The 23,181-nt window shown below is 41.3% G+C and overlaps 1 protein-coding gene across 7 annotated transcripts in view; it reads left to right on the top strand.

The window, feature by feature from the left end:
• The window catches only part of eps15l1a (epidermal growth factor receptor pathway substrate 15-like 1a), a 264,285-nt gene that overhangs the window by 83,851 nt on the left and 157,253 nt on the right, over positions 1-23,181 (top strand). For 6 of the 7 annotated variants that reach the window (XM_052037612.1, XM_052037608.1, XM_052037613.1 and 3 more), the window contains exons 12-14: positions 2,346-2,431; positions 13,918-13,990; positions 16,469-16,630. In XM_052037612.1, coding sequence (XP_051893572.1) covers positions 2,346-2,431; positions 13,918-13,990; positions 16,469-16,630 — 321 coding nt within the window. The remainder of the gene's footprint in view (positions 1-2,345; positions 2,432-13,917; positions 13,991-16,468; positions 16,631-23,181) is intronic. The other variant, XM_052037609.1, reaches the window with a different exon arrangement.

The following is a 23,181-nucleotide window of genomic DNA, read 5'->3' on the forward strand; positions in this document are numbered from 1 at the left end:
TGCACACATTGCTCCAACTGCAGTCTAACCAGTGTTTTATATTAATATATGAAGTGAATTGACAAAGCTCTGGCAAATTAAGAGAAATGAAATTACAAATTAAGTGGATCAGAGAAGGTTCAGTTGGTTGATTCTTGAGATAAAATGTTTGTCTTTTGGTGGAAAGATTTGAGTAGCTTGGACCTTTTCATTAGTATTTAGAAGAATGAGAGCTGATATAAGGAACTTGACAGGGTAAATGATGAGAGGATGTTTGTCCTTGTGGTCTAATGTAGAACTAGGGGCATAGTTTCAGAATAAAGAGGAGGATAGAGACTGGGAGGGATCTTTTCTGTTGGGGGTGGTGAATCATTCAAATTTTCAACCCAGGGAACTGTCATTGACTGTATTAGTGCTGTGATAGAATTTTGAACTCTGGGGATTCAAGGGTTTTGGGAAAAGGGCAGGAAAGGTGAAATCAACCATGATCTTACTGATCCTTTTGATCAACTACTGATAGAGGTGGGTCATTTAAAACTGAGGTGCTTAGAAATTTCTTCTCTCAGACGGTGGTGAATCTCTGGGGTTCTCTGCCCCGGAGGGTGATGGAGGCCGATCATTAGAAATATTGAAGGTGGAGATAGATAAATAGTTGAAAGATTGAGGGCAATGGGGAGCTGGTGCTGAAGACTAGTTGAGACCCCCAGAGATCATATTGAATGGTGGGATGAGCTTGAGGGGCCAGATGCCTGCCCCTGCTATTTTCTTGTGTTTTTGTAAATAGCAGAGCAGGTTCGAGGAGCTTTAAGGCCAGCTGCTGATCCTGTATGGAGTTAGATTGCACATCAGACAATAATCCACTGAATGGCTGCAGCACCTACTTCTTGCATTAGAGGGAGCCCTTGAGTTGAAATGACTTGTTGAGCGTCTCTTTTTTCATATTCCACCATGCTGTAGACTGGATAGGTCGAATGGCCGACTTCTGTTCAGGCTCTCAGATCAACTTCATTCCCCATTTACTTTACCATAATAAGCTATTCTCTCACACATGCCCATTAACTCTCCCCCACCTGTAGCACCACTGCGCTGCCTCTTGTAGCGTAACCATAAAGGAGCAGATCTTCCGGTGACTGGCGAGCCATTCCAGAATTGCTTTCACAGCTGGTGTGCAATGTCCTCTCCCTCCCTGTAGTCTTCAAAGAGGCCTGTCTAAGAGAACATGTAGGAGTGAGAGTGACTTAATCTGCTGATTCCTACCAAATATACAATCCAAAGGTTAGGAACATAAAAGACCTTGTTAAAAGGAAGGTGAACAGGTGGTGCTTGATGCAGCTGCCACCCACTCTTGTCCTGCTTTTCTCACAGCTGCACCTACAGCTCCTCTGTTACAGTTGACATCTCAGCCTGGTTGTTGCATTCACCCTGTGAGGGGAAGCACCTTGCAGGAGGCAACAAGAACGAAAGTGGTGGACCCTGAGGTCTGGGCCTCACTCAGAAAACCCTTGGACTTCTGGCTGCCCACTACTGTCAGATACCTTTTGAAATGATATTTAAAAGCAGTATTAATAGATATAAATTGAAAAACTGGAAATTATTCTTTAAAAATTGCTCAATAGCTTAAACCACTGGAAATTAATCAAAAAATAAAATAAAACAAAGAAAAGCAAACAAAGCACTTGCCTTTTTAATGAAGGTGGGTGATTTCATTTCAGTGAATGAGATTGTGTCACACCCACCAGCCGTCCTTAGCCTGAATCTGAGGGGCTGAATATCAAGTCCTTCAGTACATCTGAGCCCAGTGGTGGAGTGCGATTTCAGATGTGTTGGCATCTGACTTGGTGTTATCTCTGACTTCCATGTTGAAATGTGCAGGTGCAGAAGTCAGAAGAACACAAACAGTACCTGCCAACATTAAGCATAATCCGATTCAATGTTTTCAACAGTTGCTTATTTACTGCTGGCTCTTTAGAGGTAGATATTAAAAGTTGTGTATAATCATTTAAATTGAGGTCAGGTGGAAAGCGTGGGTGTACCTGCCCTCCAGCAGTCAGGTTGATTCGGGCTGGTGGTGTCTGGGTTATGGGTGGCGAAGGTCAGTCCAGTTGCATGGGCTTGAAGTTTTGCTGGAAAGCTAAGCTCTATGGAGAGCTCAGCTTTGTAGTGGAAAGCCTGCTGGATGAACGCAATTAGATCTGAAGAAAAGCCATCGCAAGGTCTACCCCCAGTGATGGATTACATTGGAGAGCTGTACTCATTGATTTGGGCTTCACATCACTTCTTACATTTATGTTTTCACTCTTTCTGTTGTTGTTTCTGCTCTGTCTTTCAGCTTCCTTATGGTTTTTTTAATTTTTGTTTTTCAATAGGATTGCACAAGTTCAGTTGGCTCAGGTGATTTCACTGGCATCAAAGAACTAGATGCAATTAGCAACGAAATTAGTGAACTGCAAAGGTGAGTATTTCATTAATGGCCAACTCCAGGTCAGAATGGTTTTCCAGTTCTGTTTGCTCAAGGATAAAACAGTCAGCATTAGGAAAGTGCTCAGTCATTCAGAGTTATAAATGTATGACATCTGCTATAAGTTAGTTTATGCATTTTCCAAATGATTGGAAAAGAAGCCTCTTGGGCTCATCAGTGACCCATGAGAAAAGTTCAAATGTACTTAACATAATTCTCCCATTGAAAATTTGTGAAACAAAACTGGTTAAATAACATCATAGTGAGCCAGAATAAACCCCAGCTACAAAAACTGTCAAAGCTGTCAACAAATGGATTAGGAACAGGAGTAGGCCTCTTGGCCCTGTGAGCATGCTCTGCCATTCAATAAGATCATGGCTGACCTGACTGTAGACTCAACTCCACATTCCTGCCTACCCCTGGTAACATTTCACGCTCATGCTTATCAGGAATAATGATGCTTCTGACACTGGGAACTAATCATTATTATCTTGGTAAGCTAGTAGAGAATTTAAAAAGTAATAACTTACCTTAAACAAAAAGTCCCGTTTAGTTAGATAGTGGCCAGGAATCATCTTGGTTCTATATCCCTTAATGTTTTTGCCCAAAAGTAAAACAAGCTAATTGTCATACTTTGGTAAATGCAATGAATCGAGGAATAGGTGCGATGCAAAATGTGCTTTTCCTCATGACTAGCGCTGGTTTTGTCTGTAAATATCCAAGCCTTTTCCAAAGTGTGTTCTCTGATTATTTACACAAAGGGCTTACAGAGATCCCTCTTGAATTTATCTTCTTACTGTGTGTTTAGTGTAGGCTGATGCTACTTTATATGCTAAAGCAAATATAGTACTACTAGTTAATCTCTCATGGTGTTGAATGTGGTTAAATTAAGATCATGTATGGTATTCAGGAAAAGCAGGGCTGGAGAGTGGGGCACATTATTGGACTGGTGGGGGTGGGAGGAGGTGGAATAGGATTTGGCAGCGGGGCAAGGGGACGGAGATGGGAAGTTATCTTGGGCAAAGGGCAAGGCCTGCCATAAAGGGTGTGAGCAATTGGTGAATACTCAAATATTCAAGAGAAGAAGAAATTATTTTTGAGTATGGAATTGCTGGATGTCCACGCAGTGACCAAGTTATAGAACTGTAGGTGTACCAGATCCAAGTTGACTATTCAGTCAACCCATGGACATGGAGTATCTGCCCTCAGTTCACCTTTCAGTGTCAGGCTAGCTGCATAGTGCCATTGATCCCTGTTCATTTTCCAGCCATGTGGTATAATTGATCCTATTTTACTAATCAGTGCAAGGCCAGCAGATGGTCCCATCAGGAGCATGGATAGATCTGTGGCTGGAGCCAGAGTTTGGAGTGCTTTTATGTTCTCTGCTTCCTTTAAATTCACTGGGTTTATTGAAAAAAATTATTATACTACCACATAACATGTAAAAATAGTGAAATAAAAGTGTGTTTGGATATTGATAGGAGTGACATCCAACAGTCCGGAAAATCTGCTGTTCAGCACCATCCAAGTCCCACTTACTGTCTGGTGTAGCTCATCCACTTCACTATTCAAATGTCAGACTGTGTATGAGGTGTAACTGATGCAGGTCTATTATTCATCGTCATTGCATGTCTGTGGTGCAAATGATAGAAACTTCACTATTCATGTGTCAGTCCATGTACAGGCACTAACCCCCCCCCCCCCCGCCGCCAGGTTACGAATGCCTGACTTATGGACACCCACATGAACAAGCTCCCATAAATATTATTAAATTCAAATGAGAACCAGTCTTGAAGTAAAAATCTGTTTGAATGTCACCTCCCTCCAGTGTCCCTTATGAACACAGGCTGCTGGTTTCACCGTGGGAGGCAGTTTAAGATAGTTGCTTTGAAAATTGACAAGCAATCACTTCTATGCTTGTACAACGATACTCTATTAAACACTTGATACTTCAAGCCTATTGAAACCAGCCTTTGAGCGTGGGACGTCCTGATTCTGCACCACTGTACCTAGCCAGGGGAAGACAATAAATAAATGTTGATGTTATTGGCTCTCGTCAACACCATTCATTACAATACACTGTGGAGGTATGGTTACCGTATCCAGTGATTTTGTGTATTTTATGACTTATGGACTTGTGAAAATGGAACCCGTTCATAACCTGGGGATGGCCTGTATGTGGTTTAACTGATCCTGCTTCATTGTTCAATGTCAGATCGTGTATGTGTGACTTCACTATTCAATATTTGTCCAGCCATACAGTATAACTGATCCCAGCTTACTAGTCAAAACCTGTGCTGCTGTGTGGTATAACTGATCCCAGTCTACTCTTTTGTTTCAGTTTGTGTATGTTGTGTAATTGACCCTAATTCACTGTTCAGTATTTTGTTCAGCCATGTGATGGAACTGATCCCGGTTCACTACTGAAAATCAACCCAGCTAAATTGTATAACTGATCCTAGTGCACTGTTCAGTGTAAGTCTGTGCATGGGATGTAACTGATCCAAGTTCACTAATTATTGTTAATCTTTATTTATGGTGGAAATTATAACAGTTCACTATTCAGCGTAACTGATCAGAGATAACTATCGAGTATTGTTGCGTGTATGTGGTGTAACTGATCACTGTTCAGTGTCAGTCTGTGTATGTGGTACATGTAATTCTAATTCATTATTCGTGGAGGTTCCATACATATATTGCAACTGATCCCAGTTTGCTATTCATTGTCAGTCCATCTATGTGATATAACTGATCCTAGTTCACACTTCAGTGTCGGTCCTTTCTTAATTCATTATTTGGTGTCGGTCCATGTTGTGGCGCAACTAATCCACGTTCATTATTCAGTATCATTGACTGTATATGATGCAAATGATCCTGATTCACTAATTGTTGTCACTCTATGTATGTGTTGTAACTGATCCTGGTTCATTATTGAACAACACACACACAATGCCTGATGAAGAGTCTTGGCCTGAAGGTTCAACTGTTTATTTCCCTCCATAGATGTTGCCTGACCTGCTGAGTTTCTCCAGCATTTTGTGTGTGTTGCTCCACATTTCCAGCATCTGCAGTCTCTTTTGTCTCCCCCTGTTCATTGTTCATTGTCTCTAGTGTAACATGCTACAAAAGTCTCTTTAAATTTTGGTACAATCTGGAATGCATGTTACAATAAAATATATAAGCTAAGCAGCTGTATAGATTTGGACCCTATGCAGTTCCATATATTTGAATGAAAATGTTCAATGGAGAGAACATAGCTGATTCTGGCCAGGTGCATATGTTATAGTGTCATAGAGTTATACAGCATGGAAACAGGCCCTTCAGCCCATCTGGTCCATGCTGACCAAGATGCCCCATCCAAGCTAGTCCCATTTGCCACTGTTTGGCCCATAACCTTCTAAGCCTTTCCAATCCATGTATCTGTCCAACTGTAAAAGACAGTTGTTACTGTACCTGCCTCAACCACTTCCTCTGGCAGTTTGTTCCACATAGATACCACCCTTTGTATAAAAAAAAGTTGCCCCCCCCCCCCCCCAAGTTCCCATTAAATCTTTCCCCTCTCACCTTAAACCTGTGCCCTTTAGTTCTTGATTCCCCAACCTTGGGGAAAAGACTGAGTGCATTCATCCTATCTAAGCCCCTCTTGATTTTATACACCTCTATAAGATCACCTCTCAGTCTCCAAGGATTAAAGTCTTAGCTTGTTCAACCTTTCTCTGTAACTCAGTCCCTCAAGTCTTGGCAACATCCTTGTAAATCTTTTCTGCATTCCTTTCAGTTTAATAGTACCTTTCCAATAGCAGGGCAACTAAAACTGAACACAATACTCCAAGTGTGACCTCACCAGCATCCTGTACAACTCCACTATGACCTCCCAACTTTTATACTCAATGCCCTGACTTATGAAGTCAGGATTGTGCTTGTTGAGCAGCAAGGGCAGGGATTTCTATAAGTACTAGAGTTAGTTCAGTGAACTGATTTTGAAATATAAATGTAGTCCTAGCTCTCTCATGTGGGAGATGAGAGTGAGACCTTGGGAAGAGAGAACCACCCTTTTATGGCTCTGTATACATTGTATTTTGTGATAGCTAATTATTTCCTGCAATTTCCATGTTGTTGGTTTGTGTTCCAGCATGCTATGTGTGAAATAGCTGCAAGTGTACAGCTTGGAACATTAAGTTGGTTTGTGGGAACAGTAAGGCCCAGTGCAGCCTCATTTCTTCCTAACTGAACCTTCCTCAAAACTAGGCAACTTGCAAATTTTTGTCAGAATGATTGGGGGGGGGGGGGGTGGTGGGGGGAGGCTGACAGGGCCACTTCCTGCAGCACAGTGACAAAGGTAGCTGGCTCTGGCGTCTCATTTGCACTTACCTCTGGCAAGCACTGAAAGTTCCACGTGACCCTGACTGGTGGTTCTGTAACCAACAGGGCAATTAGTATAGATGAAGAAGTACTCTTAACTTAAAAACAAACTTACCACAGTGACTATATTTAAGCGACTGGTAGTTATATACATGGTTCATGCAGGGTTATTTGTAAGCAAGTTTCATGAACTCAAGAGCCACAGAAACCACGACAGAGCCGCTCTTGTATTCCAATGTGGTGCAAGCCACATGACCCACAGTGAATTGCCTTGCTTACACTTTGAAAACAAACATGTTTTTTTGTCAGACTCTGGTTTGAAATGCTAATGTAAACCTGTTAATTATTTGCTTTCTGGAGAGTAGTGATAACAGTGCAGGTAAATGTCAAACTTGTAGATCCCCTTATGAATGTACTGACTCTTATAAACCAGGAAGGTCCTAGGTTTAGTTATGGACTTGTAAAAGTCAGAAAATTATTTGAGGTTTTGCACAGTGATTTCTTTCAGTTTTTCAAGGTTTTGCTTTTTAAAAATTGGATTAAAAATTGCATGTTCGCCTTACAGAGTCAAGGAGGGGTGATTAGACTCTTGTTTGACACCTGTGTGACAGAAATATTATCTCCCAATTTTTGAAGCATCTGGAAATGTATGCCTAGTCTTATTAAATCTCTTGTATAAGAGCAGCAGTTGAAAATCACCACCTGTGATTCGTCTAACAATCCGTTGGTGAATTTGTATATGACAATAAACTTGACTTTGGTCATTCCGGTAAAACTTTGTTCAGTTCCAGTTAAGCCAAGTTTTTTCTTTCATTGGGAAGGAGATCAAAACTATATACCAGGGATGCACATCAGGTGAGCCACTGGATGCTTCTTTCTGCCCTGCCCTAGAGCCTGAGACACAGTTGCGAGGGGTAGTGTTCCTTCTGGGGCAGTCTCTCGGGATAAAGCATGACATCTGTTCACTTTAAAGGATTCTGAGGTGGCCAATGAGAACAATTGCAAACCCTTCCACAGATGGGGCAAGAGTTGTCTGACAGGGTGGGTAGGTGGATAGGTTGTGAGGTAGGAGGTCCTTCTGTCACTTACACAGGACTTCTGTGTACTCCCAATGCATGGACTCAAAATTCTTAAACTATCCACAATGCTCCGCTGTCACTGTAAGTGGTCATGGGCCATGCATTCCCTGGGGCCACTGGGATGTTGCACTTCAAGGAGGCTTTGAGCATAACTTTGAATCTTTTCCTCTGCCCATCTGGTGATCTCTTCCCATGAGGGTGCTCAGAATAGTGTCTGTTTTAGAAGTGTGTCGGGCACATGAATGACATGGCCTGCCCAATGTAGCCAACTGAGTAAGTGCAGCCATGTCCTCGATGCTTGGGATTTTGGCTGGGAAGGCACAATGACATTAGATCATGTACCCTTCCGGTGAATTTTGGAGAATTTTACAGTGACAGTGTTAGTGCAATTTGTCTAATGCCTTGAGGTCCCTCCTGCAGTAGTCCAGGTCTCAGAAGCATATAGGAGGGCAGGGATCACTGCCACCTGGTAGACCAGAGGTTTTGTGCCAAGACTGAGGAATTGACCTTCAGTTACATTGAAGAAAATGGTCCTTGTGAGATATGGGTAGCCATCCACATTTTCCAGGGTTTTACCATGAATCTTGTGGAAGGCAGTGTGGTGCACCAAAGGCAGGCTGGTAGGGGACCTTTTTTTGCAGACTCCACAGAGGTAGGTATTTCAGATGGCATCTCACAGACAATCTGTAAAACCCCCACCTTGCAGGAGCTGCAGTGTCCATAGCTTATTAGAAGTCTTGGCTTCTCCACCAATAAGAACCAGGACTGGTTGGATAAGAAAGACCAGGAGATTGAGGAATTAATTATTTGTAAACATTGAGTGTAAGATTCATCGTCTCATATACTTGAGCCAGTGATGGCTTGGAACTTGGCCTCTGACCGTGCGCACACACAAGTGTTGTCTGCATACTGTAGCTCAGCTCCTGAGGGATGAGGAGACCTTAGTCCTGGAGCATAATTACCATAAGTTGATGAGTTTTCCATTAGTTCTGAAGATCAGCTCCACTCCCACTGGAAATTTGTTGGTGAAGTACAACATTGCAGATTAAAAAAAAATGTTTGACACTGGTCTTCACTGAGATTGGTTCTGTTGTAGACCTGTTAGTTAGTTTCATTATTTGCATGCTATCATGGAGAAAATGGAAATGAATTTCTGTGGGGAATTGAATATAGGAAGGCTTTCCATAATTCCTCCCAACGATTGAGTCAAAGGCTTTAGTGATAAAGGCTGATTATAATATCTGCTGCTGCTTCCTACATTTTTCTTGGAACTGTCATATTGTGAAGTCCATATCCATTGTGCCTCTGGATGGATAGAATCCATACTGCCTTTGGGGAGTAGCTGTCCTGGCACTGGGAGGAAGTGATTGAAAAGAACCTTGGCAATGACTTTCCCTGGGGCAGACAGCGGGGAGGCTCCTCTGTAGTTGCCACTGTTGGATTTGTCTCCTTTCTTAAAATGGCCAGAATTGCTGCATCACTGAAGTCCTTTAGTGTATTTTGATCTGTGAATGATGAGGTTGTCGATTTGTGACTTGAAGCTTCACTACTTGGTATTAAGATTTCAGAAAGCTTACCATCTGCTGCTTGGTGCATTATCAACTTCTTGTTGATCAGGTTGAGGGCAAGTTTGCTTTGGAATGGAGTCAACAGCGCACATGTCAAGGACAAAGTTGAGGAGGTCTCCTAAGAGTTCCTCCCAGTGAATTTGACTGCCTCTCTCCCCCTGATGCGTTCACCCCTACTCTTGGGGTGGGCTTGGGTATTTGGGCCATAGATAGCCTCAACAACACTGAAGAAAACTTAGGAACTCACCAACAGTCATGACTTCTAAACTTCCAGTACTCTCTCCATCCAAATTTGTTCTTTAGGTCCAAGGTTTGTGCTGAGCCTCTACCTTTCAGTACCCTTAGAGTTATATACTTTCCCTCGAGGAATGGCAGAACTTCCAATCCAGGAACACCTTACATTTGTGGTTTATTAGTTCCTCAATCTCATAGCCTTTCTCTTCAAACCAGTTCTGGTTCTTGTTGGTAGAGAAGCCAAGACTTGAAGGCAGTCCATTAACTATGGATGCACTGCAGCTGCTGTAGACTGTGTTTTGACTCATTATCTGTGAAACACTGAGAACATCCTGCTTTGTGGGGTCTTTGAGAGCTTTGACATTGGTCTTTTTATGGCAATATTTCATTAATGCTGAAGTTTTGGGGATAAAAGAGCAGATTTGGCCGTGGTCAGCCCACCAGTTATTTGTATTTTTGCTTGAATGATGCTATAATTCAATAGTTGCCAGTGTTTGGACAGGGATGTTGCCATGCCTTTGTGATGAAACAGGGTGTTTTTCATTATTGTACTCCAAGCATTTTGTCAAGGCGACTGTATTGGAGTTGCCTTCCCTGTTCTTCATTTGCCAGTCATGATTTACCAGAGGGTTACGTCTCTTTCCACTCTGACAAGACTAGGAAGGTCAGTATATTGAAACCCCCCTTGTCCTCATCTGTAGCTCCTATGGTTGAGGGGTGTGCATTGATGATCGTGTTGGCTCTCTGTCAGAGTGAGGTGAAGACATTCACTGACTCTGACAGGGGAATTGCTGAGGCTCCACATTAGCTTATTCTTGGTAGTGAAGCTCACTCCTTGAAGATAGCTTTCTCTTCCGGTTTGCCTCTCCAGAAGAAGGGGCACTTTGTTCCATAAAACCAGTCATCTTCTGCCCATTCTGTCCTAATCTGTGCAGTGGCATTGATCTTAAAGTGTCTTGAGTTCCTGAGCTATATTCACAAAGCAGCATTCAAGTCTGTTGCTGATGGGATTGTCCACGAGGATTCTGACGTTACAGTTCCCCAACTTCATATTGTGGAGTGGAAGTTACCTGTGCATGGTTGCTTGTAATGTGGGGCAAATGTTGCACACCAGCTTCCATGCAGACTTCACAGAACAAGATCTTGATCCAGAGGCAAGGTGGACCTAGATGACTGAAGACCAGGTTCTACTCCTGAGCACTAATTCCCACACATAGTGCCATCTGGCCACATTCCTGATTCACAGCTCTGGCCACGCACCGGACCTCATTCCTGACCTCCAGCTCCAGCCGCATACCAACCATGTTCCTGCCTCTCTGGCTCAGATCGTACTCCTAGCCTATGTTCCCGTACTCTGGCTGGGGCCACACACTTATTGTATGTTCTGGCCCCAGCCCCACATGCACACCTACCTAAGTTCCTGTTCCCAGCTTGGGCTGCACCTCTGCACCCTGTCCCATGTTTCTTTAACAAACCCCACCCCCTCCTCTGACCTCAGCCACACACCTACCCTTGTTCCTGATACCTGGGTCCAGCTGTGAAACTATCCATGTTCCAAGCCCTGGGTTCAAATAATCCTACCTCTAGAACGGAAGATATTGACTATAATAATCCTACTAAGCACTAGAAGGGTGTTTATAACTGCTCCACTGGCATTTAGTTTCATTAGCATTGTTTGGTTGTCTCTAATTCTTCTGACAACCTACTTATAATGTTGCTGGATTATGTTCAGAAAACTTACTTGCAGTTTGATAGAACCAAGGCTGATGGGGAGATTGTATGCAGCATATCAGATAAATTGAAGTTCATGTTGAGATTTTTTTTTCAGAAGTTGGAATTGGGACCTTGTAAAGGTGAAGGGTGTTTCTTTGTGGTTTGGCAATCCACCTGAAATGAAGTCCAAAATAAATTTAATATAAAGTAATTGAAAAGTGAAAAAAAACTGCAAATTCAGGCCATCTGAAATAAAAACATAAAATGCTGGAGGAACTTTGTAGATCAGGCAGCATCTGTGGAGAGAGAAACAGAACTAACATTTTAGTTTGATGACCTTTCTAATAAACCTGATCTTGAAGCATTAGTTCTCTTACACTTTCTTCACAGATGCTGCTTGATCTGTTGATTATCTCTAGCATTTTGTTTTTAATGAACATGATACATACTTTCACTGGATTGATTAGGTTTACCAGATAGATTGCCTAGGTGGGGAATTTGTTCTTTGAGGATTGATTAAGCAGACCAGACCTGTACTATCTTGAGTTTAGAAGAATGAGAGATGATTTTGTTTGAAATTTACAAAGTTCATACAAAGCTGAACAGGGTGTGGTGTCTAGAACCAGGATTTGCAGTTTCAAAATAAGGGGCCAGCCATTCAAGACATTTTTTCAGACAAGGTATAGTTTATCTTTGGATTTTTCTACTCAAGAGGGATGTGAAGGTTTAGTCACAGTAAATTAAAGACCGTGATTGATAGATTTTTGGATATCAGGGGAAATGAGGAACTATGGGATTAGTTAAAGTGGTGTTGAGGTAAAGGTTCAGTCATGATCTTATTGAATGGTGGAGCAGGTGTGACGAGCTGAATGAATTGCTTCTATTTCTTGCATTCATCTAACATTTCCTATCAAAATTTTAATGCATTCACCTTAAGAAATATTACCACTAAATATTCACATTAACTTAATTTGTTTTTTTTGTTTCATAAGTTTAGACACACACGCAAACATATTCCACTACATACAAACAATATTTGCATTTTCACAGTAAGCAATATAAAATACAAGTAATTATTGTCGTTGTGAATTCTCCACAGGTGTTGGTGACTATTGTATTTTTTCAACTTAAAATGGATCAGATACATGAAAGAAAATTAATCATATCTCATGAAGAGGTGGATGATTGTTTAGTAGAGAATAAATATAGATAAAAATGTTGAAAGCAGATGAATAAAAACTGAAGGAAGTTTTGTGAAATTAAGCAATGTTTAATTTAACAAACAGTGAAAATACTAAAATCCATGAAGAGGTGCCAGAAAGGTTTGAAAAAAACAGCCTGATATAGAGTGTCCAAGACTGGGTAAGGACTTTAAAAATGGTCCAACAGATTGTGCTGTCAGAAACAGAAAGACATTGCATTTGATTTAGGAAACCATTATTAGTTTGTTGTTTGATATAATCTGGGTATAAACTTGGCTGTTAATAAACATTAGTATTTGTGATTTTACGTATATGAGAGTCTCAGGTTGCCACCACTCAAGGTGAGGAGATTTTTTTACTTAGAGGGTTGAGAACCTTTGAAATTGTCTACCCTAGAAAGCTATGGTGGCTGTCATTAAGTACACTTAAGGCAGGAGATTTTTTGGTCTTTAGGGGCTTCAGGAGTTGTTGGGGACCAGGCAGGAAAATACAGTTGCTAAGGTCACCTCAGCCAGTATCTGATTGAATAGTGGAGCAAAGCTGACGAGCATGCTCTATTTTGCTCCTATTTCTTGTGCATATTTTAAGTAAGACCAATTTCATGTGCATAGCCCTCAGAAGTGATTCAAATTATCGTCTGGTCCTTCCAAAAATGTTGTGCACAGCTGCTGTCTACTGTACTCTAGGTGTGGTCTCACCAAAGCCCTGTCAGTTGCAGCAATACATCTTTACTCATATATAACAACCCCCTTGCAGTAAAGACTAACAGGCCATTTGCTTTCCAATTTGTTCCCTCACCCAATCCATGATGTAGATTGTCAACAGCTGAGGCCCAAGACTTGATCCTGTTGTGATCCACTATTTACATCCTGCCACCCTGAAAGTGATTGATTTACTTCTTCTCAATCCCTTGTCTACGCCATTATCTCCATTCCCCATGTCTTATGTGTCACTATAACACATTCCTTCTGGAAATCCAAATACACCACATCCACTTGTTTTTCTTTATCCATCCTGCTAGCTGAGTCCTCTTCCCTTTTATAAATTTTTGTTGACTCTGCTTGATCACATTGCAATTTTTCTGAATCATTTGGGTTCCTATAGCTAGAGGCAGCTCTTCTGTTTTTTTCTGGTGCTCGTCCAAGCATTAATAGATTTATTGAATTCAATACCAGCACTTGAATATAGAGTTTCATTATTTGTGAGTTATTTAGTCTTTCTTATTTACAGTTTAACACCACTCTACTGTGTATTCTTTCCAAGAAATAGTTCATGTTTTTTAAAATATTTATGGCTACGTAGAACACTGATGTTTGTTACAGGGAGAAGTATGTACTAGAACAGGACATCCGAGAGAAAGAGGAGGCCATCAGGCAGAAAACTAATGAGGTACAGGTATGTGTGTTGCCTTTATGAATCTTAATGCCTTCAGTGTGTTGATTTTCTTGCAGTCGTGAACATAAAGGATATTGTTTAAGGCCTGGAGAACCCATGGCAATGATCTCTCAAAGGGACCTGTTGAGCTCTCTGACTATTAGCTGTGAACCACTAAGTAAGACTGAGACTATCACTCGGTGCCCCCTTCCAAAGGCAACATAAAGCAAGGTGACGAGAAATATTAATTAGAGTCATAATTAATTAAAAATTGACAGAGACATTTTGGCAGGGCTTGGGCTTCTTCAGTTTGCACAGTATTTGTTTTATCAATGAATTATTCTTGAAGCTGGACGAGTTTGAATACTGTTCACATACTAGAAGCCTCTTGTGCTGAGTACAATGAAACTTGCCTGGATATCCCTTTCTCACTTCTAGCCTTCAACCTTTGTTACAGCCATATAATACTCTCTCTTCCTGCACTGAGCTTCCACTCATGTTTCTCATGAGTTGTAAGTACACTATTTAATCTTTTCCCCCAGCTTGAAATACCTATTTAATGCAGATTTGCACTGTAATTTATTCTTTCTAGGACTGAATACTGCAGAACTTATAACCCTCCTCACTGATTTTTCTTCTTGTTGCTTTTTGGGAAATGCTTCTATTAATTATGTCAGATTGCCTCAGTAGTAGGACACTGGACATGTAGGGTGTGAGCATCGCTGGCAAAACCAACAGTTATTAGTCTTTTTTTTACCACAAGAAGACAGCAATATGTTGTCTGGTTCTGGAATGCAAGTTGCTGTCTGGTTTTATTACCTTTGCTGCTTCTAGCGCATTTAATCATGTGAAGTGCATTGAAATGGCTGAACACTGGTGACTTTGATGGCTGAGATCTCAGGAAGATGCCAAGATGGAACATCCACTCTGCACTTCTAGCTGAAGAAGCTGTCAAATGTTTCAGCCTTCTCTTTGGTAATTTTATTCTGGGCCATGCTGTCACTGAGAATAAGGACATTCTGGTGCCCTCCTTCACCATTATTCATGACTAGTCATGGCAGAGCTGCAAAGGTTTGATGTAAAACATTGGTTGTGGGACCATTTATTGCATGCTGCTTTTGCTGTCCAGCTTACATTTACTCCCGTGTTGCAACTTTGCTAAGTCAACACCTGATTTCTAGGTTTGTTGGCTTTCCATGGAGTCAGAAGATCATAGTTTCCAGCCCGATTCTCATAATCTGATCACATGATGTAGGTCAGTATTTCAGTGCAGTACAAATAGAGAGCTATGTTGACAAAGATGGCATATTTCAGATGAGATGTTAAGCTAGGATTCAATTTCTGTCTTCAGACAGATGCAAATTATCTCATATATTGGAGAAAACAGATGGAGAGTTTGCCCAGTTCATTGGCAACACTTACTTTCTCAGTCAGCACCAAAATGAAATTGAAAATAAAACAAAACAGAATGCTGGAAATCTGCAATAAAAAAACAAATATTGGAAGCACTCAACAGGTCCAGCATCCCTAAATTCTCCTCTGCATTTCTAAGAGAACACTGAGCTTTTACTTTCCAAGAAAATAAAAAAATCTTTTCAAGAGTAGTTCAATGCTTTGGGTGGTGTAGGCTCAACATGTTTTTTTCATTTTGAGATTTGTGCTTGAATCAGCCTCCTCGGGTAATAAAGGAAATCAAGGAAATAAAAGAAATTAGTTTGTCTACTTTGCTGAGTGCAAATTCTGTGTGTGTACGTACCATGTGTGCCATGAATCTTTCCCTGAGCTCTTGTTTCCCAGAACTGCAGTCTTGAGCTTTTCAAGTGGATGTAACAGATCTTATGTCATTTATATGGGGGGAGGAAAGGGTTTTTCCCCTGTGCCTTAATCTTTAAAAACATGAGCTGAAACAGACCACCTGCACAGTCAGTCGAAAGCTTGATTTCTAATCAGAGTTCAACTGAAGTTGGAACTGTTTTCAAATGAATGATTAGGATACTGGGCCAGTAGAAAGATAGTAAGAACAGAGGGAGGTCTTACACTAATAAGTGTAAAATGTCTTAATCATCCTGGGAATCATTTCATTGGCAGGTGGATCAAAGGAGTATCTGAGTGGTTGTTGTTATAAGGAATATAATTTTCACTCTGGTTTTATCTTCTGATTAGGGAGCACTATTTGCATTATGCAGGCCACATTGGTTATAGCACTATCGTGATTGGGAAAACCTATTTAAATCTGTGCATTGAAGGCAACAACAGCCTGTTCTGCTATAACGTGACTTTCTATAATTCAAGGTTTCTTAGGAATATAGCTATCGCATTATAGCAGAACCATCTATAATTGGATGTAGTTTAATTATTCAGAATAGCCTGTTTGTACCAGGTATATACTGTGGTTGTATGACTTGTGTGATGAAAGCCTGTCTTAGTTTGAGTCTGGGGCTGAGTGTTTTCATCATCAGGGATGGTTATGTTACTGAAGGTTGTTCTTTTTGTTGGCAGGAACTTCAAAATGACCTGGACAGAGAAAATAACAACCTTCAGGAACTGGAGTCTCAGAAGCAGGCTGCCCAGGACAGACTGGATGAAATGGACCAGCAGAAGGCCAAGCTTGAGGACATGCTCAGTGATATCCGGCAGAAATGTCAAGAGGAGAACCAGACGGTAAGAACAGGGAAAACATGAGGCCTGGATATTGTAAGCAGTTGAAGTGAGTGAGAGTTTTACTTTAGTACCAAAGTCCTTCAACTTAGTTGGCAAATAATGTTTTTAAACAATGTGGTAAATTTGGAATGTTCAATAACATGGCAGCATGGCCTTGAACTATCCAAGAGGCTTGAGGACGTCCCTGATTTAATTTGTGTATTTCTCTCACAATATGGAGCTTTCACTTTTGATTGGGGTACATACATTTTTTCTCCAAAGGGTAGTTAAATGTTTTGGGCAATGTAGGTTCAACAATTTTGATTTCTAGACTGTAGTGGTTGTCTACATACATGAAGCATGTTATGCTGAGAGTAAGGGGTAAGGCCTACAATAACACAGGCTGAGAAAGAATAAAGGCACATTTTAATAGAACATGAATAGGTGATAAATTTGAATATTCATGTAGAAGAAGGAAAATAAGACAAAATTCAAGCCTATAATTCATGCTCGCATCTCTTCAGCAGATTTTTAGTTATTTATTTGGTTTTTATCTTTAAAGCAATGATCGACTTTCTGAAAAATCATTGATTTTATAAGCACTTTACCCCACGTGTTTCCAAGGGTTGATTTGAAATGCTGGGAGAAAATGAATTGTGTGGGAAACACTGTGATATGGTTTGATTTCAATACAATGAAAGTAGTGATGTTTTAAAGTAATGAAAGAAATCCTAAAAGGATGGAGTATTTGCAGATTAGGAGGAAAAAGAGGATTTGTTCACAGGCTGTAGGGTGGACAAAACAGAGCGATGTGAGGATTGTACGTCAGTTCACATTGACTTGGCCAAATGTACATAATGCAAACGTCCATATTTCAACAGAAAAGAATGTCAAGTTGAGAGTTTGAATTGCAAGTTGAGAGTTTGAATTGCAGTAAATACGATGGTTCAAAAATCAATAACCTTTATGTTTCTCAATATTTATAGGTGGCTGTCAATGAGTCAGATTTTATGTTAGTCATTTGATCTCCAAGTGCTAGCTGCAATCTTGAGTGCATTTTGGATTTTTCCATCATATCCATACAAAGTTTTCAGTTGTAACCCAATGTGCTTGCTTAAGTAGTCCATTGCCCTTGTTGTCCAGGTTCATTTATCAAGAATGACCACCTTGGTGAGGAACTGCAGTGCAGGCAGTGATGGTGGAATTACACCATAGCACAGGTCAAAGGATTTTAAATCTGGGGAAGAGAAAATAGGATTGGAAAGGAAAAGTGGTTTGGGAGTTCTCTGAATTAAATCATGCGTCTGGTTCCAATGACTTTGTAAGCCACTTAAGGTCCAGTTGTGTGGTTTGTATTATTGTCTAACTCCCTTGAGATGGCTGAAGCAAAGTAATTCTTCCAGCCAGCTGTTCAGTGTATAGAATTACTGTACACTCTGAAGAAAACAACTTGCTCTTACATCCTTCCTTCCAACTCAGTTCGGCTACATGTTATCACCAAGCATGCCAGGAATACTGTTCCAATAAATCAGTGAGTTTGTAATTTAGTTTCAAAACATTGTTCCCACATGGCTTCTGGCTTAATAGGCAGCTTGTGTGAGCTGGGAGGAGGGGATAGGGTGGTCCAGGTCATTGCTTTGTACACGGCCACCATCAATGCTGTTCAGCAATTGCCCAGCAGCCAGTTTTCCTTTCCCCATGAGGTAGACCACTCCCTTCGCACAAATGTTTTTCTGTCCATTTCTAAATGTCAGCCATTAGCTCGCAGTGCTGTGGCTGTGTTCCCAGATAAACCTTGAGAGTGTTACATTTTTTTTTTACACGATTCCAAAAAATATGTGCACATATTTCAGCTTGTTTGAAGAATTCTCCCTGTAGTATTGCATGTTCTCTTTATATTAACCATTGCAAGATGGTGGAATAAAATCAAGGTGTCTGGTTAAATTGGCAGGTTTATTGACTGATCCGGAGTGTGTGCAGAATTCTTACTCATCTATTTTTCCAATTGTAAATTTTATTTTTATTCAGTTAAAGAATACTGGGCCAAGGAATGGAATATTTTCAAATTTAATCACGAGTTTTTTTGTTGCCAAGCACTCAAAGAGTGAGATGAAAGGTGAAACTTATTTTTTTCCAAACAGCTTTAACAGCCAGTCTGAGAAGATTGCCCTTTATATGTGCTTCCCTTCTTCAACAGCAACAATAGCCACTTTAGTACATTGAATATTTGCATAATCATGTAGTGGATAATTAATTACCTGTTGTATAGCCACACACTTTTTTCCATTTTGGTTCAGTTTTTTTAATCTCTGTAATTTTAAACTCAGTTCAAGCTGAGGACCCAGAATATTTTAAAGAAAAGGCTGGTGTACTAATTGGCTGTATTACCTGTTTTTTAAATGCTGCTTCTATTTATTGGTAAGAAAGGGTTAAGGCACAAGATAAACATTTTCACAAAAAAAAGGACAGCCAGATTACTGTTGAACATGTCTGAGAGATAACACTGTGGTGATTCATCTTGACTGTTGGCTCTCATTTTGTACATTGTCAGTTTCCTGCCCCTTGTTCCAGTTTAGATCTGAGTCGTCGTGAGTAGCAGGTGGTAAACATAATGTGTAGTAGCTATTGTTGTTGTCCATTGTTGTTTTCTATTAAAGCTTTGATCTCTTGACATAATGAATTTGCATTAGTGGAGTGACATGAAAGTTATTTTGATTGATTAGTGGGATTGTTTTGTGAGAAGAGTTTGAATAGAGTAGGTCCACCAGTTAGAAAAAATGAGTGACGATCTCATTAAAAAAAAAGAAGAGACATTGACAAGGTTGATGCTGAGAGGCTGGTTCCTTGGCTGGAGATTCTAGACCTAGCGGTCCACTCTCAAGCAAAGAGTTTACCCAGAATGAGGAAACATTTTCTGACTTAAAGCTTTATGGACCTTTGCACATCTCTTTTCCTGAGGGTTGGGGTTTGCCATCTATAAGTATTTTCAAGATTGAGGTCAATTTGTATTTTTTGGATGCTAAGGATCCCTACAAATCTGAAGATAACCAGGAAAGTAAAAGTTCAGCTGTGAGGTTATTGAATGGTGGAGCAGGCCTTTCCCTGATTCCTGTTTCCAATGTTCTTTTATGACATTGAATGCATGCACGTTGAACTTGAATGGTATTGGTATTGGTTTATTATTGTCACTTGTACTGAGGTACAGTGAAAAGCTTGTCTTAAGGTCAATTCATTACACAGTACAGTTACATTGAGTTAGTACAGAGTGCATTGATGTAGTACAGGTAAAAACAATACAGAGTAAAGTGTCACAGCTACAGAGAAAGTGCAGTGCAATAAGGTGCAAGGTCACAACAAGGTAGATCGTCAGGTCAGAGTCCATCTCATTGTATAAGGGAACCGTTCAATAGTCTTATCACAGTGGGTAGAAGTTATCCTTGAGTCTGGTGGTATGTTCCCTCAGGCTCCTGTATCTTCTACCTGATGGAAGAGGAGAGAGGAGAGAATGTCCTGGGTGGGTGGGGTCTTTGATTATGCCAGCTGCTTCACCAAGACAGCGAGAGGTAAAGACAGAGTCCAAGGAGGGGAGGCTGGTGTCCGTGATGCGCTGGGCTGTGTCCACAACTCTATGCAGCTTCTTGCAGTCCTGGGCAGAGCAGTTGCTGTACCAAGCCATGATACATCCAGATAGAATGCTTTCTATGGTGCATCGGTAAAAGTTGGTGAGAGTCAAAGGGGACAAGCCAAATTTCTTTTGCCTCCTGAGGAAGTAGAGGCGCTGGTGAGCTTCCTTGGCCGTGGCATCTACGTGATTTGACCAGGACAGGCTGTTGGTGATGTTTACTCCCAGGAACTTGAAGCTGTCAACCCTCTCGACCTCAGCACCATTGATGTAGACAGGTGCATGTACACTGCCCCCTTTCCTGAAGTCAATGACCAGCTCTTTTGTCTTGTTGACATTGTGGGAAAGGTTGTTGTCATGACACCATTCCACTAAGCTCTCTATCTCCTTCCTGTACTCCGACTCATTGCTGTTTGAGATGCAGCCTACAACGGTGGTATCATCTGCAAACTTGTAGATGGAGTTAAAGCAGAATCTGGCCACACAGTCATGAGCGTATAGAAAGTAGTGTAGAGGGCTGAGGATGCAGCCTTGTGGGGCACCAGTGTTGAGAATAATGCAGAATTATGTTAGTCAGTGTGCATTACAGTTGAGTAAAGTTAACTACAGAGGCATGAGTGAGGAGCTGGCCTGACTTGATTGGAAGGGGATCCTAGCAGGGAAGATGGTGGAGCAGCAATGGCAGGAATTTCTGGGAGTAATTTGGGGGAGACAGCAGGATTTCATCCCAGGGAAGAAGAAGCAAACTAAGGGAAGGGCAAGGCAGTCATGTCCGACAGGGGAAGTCAGGGACAGCATGAAAGCAAAAGAGAAGGTATATGATATGGTGAAGGTGATTGGGAAGCCTTTAACTGCTAACAGAGGATAACTACAAAAGCTGTAAGAGAGGAGAAGATGAAATATGAGGGTAAACTAGCCAATAATGTAAAAGAAGATTTCAAAAGTTTCTTTTTAGATATGTAAAAGGTAAGAAAAAGGCAAGAGTGGACACTGAACTGCTTGAAAACGACACTGAAGAAGTAATAATGGGGAACAGAGAAATGGTGGAGGAACTGAATAAGTATTTTGCATCAGTCTTCACAGTAGAAGGCACCAGTAACATGCCAGAAATTCAAGAGAGTCGGGCAGCAGAGGTGAGTGTAGTGGCCATTACTAAGCAGAAGGCTGGGGAAGCTGAAATGCTTGAAGGTGGATGGATCACCTGGACCAGATGGGCTACACCCCAGAGATCTGAAAGAGGTAGCTGAAAGATTGTGGAGGCATTAGTAGTGATCTTTCGAGAATTACTGGAGTCAGGTAGGGTCTCAGAGGACTGGAAAATTGCAAATGTGACACTGCTGTTTAAAAAGGGAGGGAGGTAAAAGACAGGAAATTATAGACTGGTTAGCCTGACCTCAGTGGTTGGTAAGATTTATAGAGTCCATTATTACAGATGAAATTTCAGAGTACTTGGAAGTATGTGATAAAATACGGCATTGTCAGCATGGTTTCGTTAAGGGGAGATCTTGCCTGACTAATCTGTTAGATTTCTTTGAGGAGGAGGTAACAAGCAGGTTAGACAAAGGAGAGGCAGTGGACATTATTTACTTGGATTTTCAGAAAGCTTTAACAAAGGGCTACACACGAGGCTGCTACACAAGATAAGAGCCCATGGTATTAGAGGCAAGGGTACTAGCATGGATGGAAGATTGGCTGACTGGCAGAAATCAGAGAGTGGGGATAAAGGCGACCTTTTTAGGATGCTGCTGGTGACCAGTGGAGTTCCGCAGGGGTCGGTGTTGGGACCACAACTTTTCACTTCATCCATCTGGATGAAGGAACTGATGGCATTGTGGGCAAGTTTGCAGATGATACAAAGATAGGTGGAGGGACAGGTAGTATTGCAGAGGCAGGGAGACTGCAGAAGGACTTGGACAGGTTGGGAGAGTGGACAAAGAAGTGGCAGATGGAATACAGCGTGGGGAAGTATGGGATCATGCACTTTGGTAGGAAGAATAAAAGTTTAGACTATTTTCTAAGTAGAGAGAGAATTTGGAAATCAGAGGTGCAAAGGGACTGGGGAGTCTGAATTCAATATTCCCTTAAGGTTAACTTGCAGGATGAGTTGGTAGTAAGGAAGGCAAATGCGACGTTAGCATTCATTTCAAGAGGACTAGAATATAAAAGCAAGGATGTACTGCTTTATGAAGAGTTGGTCAGACCGCATTTGGAATATTGTGAGAAATTTTGGGCCCTTTATCTAAGGAAAGATGTGCTGACCCTGGAGAGGGTCCAGAGGAGGTTTTCACAAGAATGATCTGGGAATGAAAGCTTAACATATGAGGAGCATTTGATGGCTTTGGGCTTGTACTCGATGGAGCTCAAAAGGATAAGGGAGGATCTCGTTGATACTTACTGAATACTAAAAGGCCTGGATAGAGTGGACGTGGAGAGGATGTCTCCATTAGTAGGAGACTCTAGGATCCGAGGGCACAGCCCCAGAATAAAGGAACATCCCTTTAAAACTGAGATGAGGGGGAATTTCTTCAGTCAGATGGTGGTGAATCTGTGGAATTCATTGCCACAGAAGGTTGTGGCATTGGGTTTACTTAAGGCAGAGATTGATAGATTCTTGATTGGTAAAGAGGTTAATGATTACGGGGAGAAGGCAGGAGAATGGGGTTGAAATAAAGATCAACCATGATTGAATGGCAGAGCAGACTCAATGGTCTGAATAGCCTAATGCTGCTCGTGTCTTGTAATGATTATCCATTAATCTCTTTAACTGGAGAGGTAAAGAAACACCCTCACTATATGGAACCAAGGTTTTTAAAACTTGAACACAAGGGAGCCCTGCTGTTGTGTGTGTGTGTGTGTGTGTGTGTGTGTGTGTGTGTGAGAGCGAGCATGCTCACACCATGGGATGCATGGTTCAGTCTGAACAGGATTCTTGCTGATGATTGGGACAGAT

Source organism: Pristis pectinata, chromosome 24 (assembly GCF_009764475.1).
Source record: "Pristis pectinata isolate sPriPec2 chromosome 24, sPriPec2.1.pri, whole genome shotgun sequence".
NCBI classification, from domain to species: Eukaryota; Metazoa; Chordata; class Chondrichthyes; order Rhinopristiformes; family Pristidae; genus Pristis; species Pristis pectinata.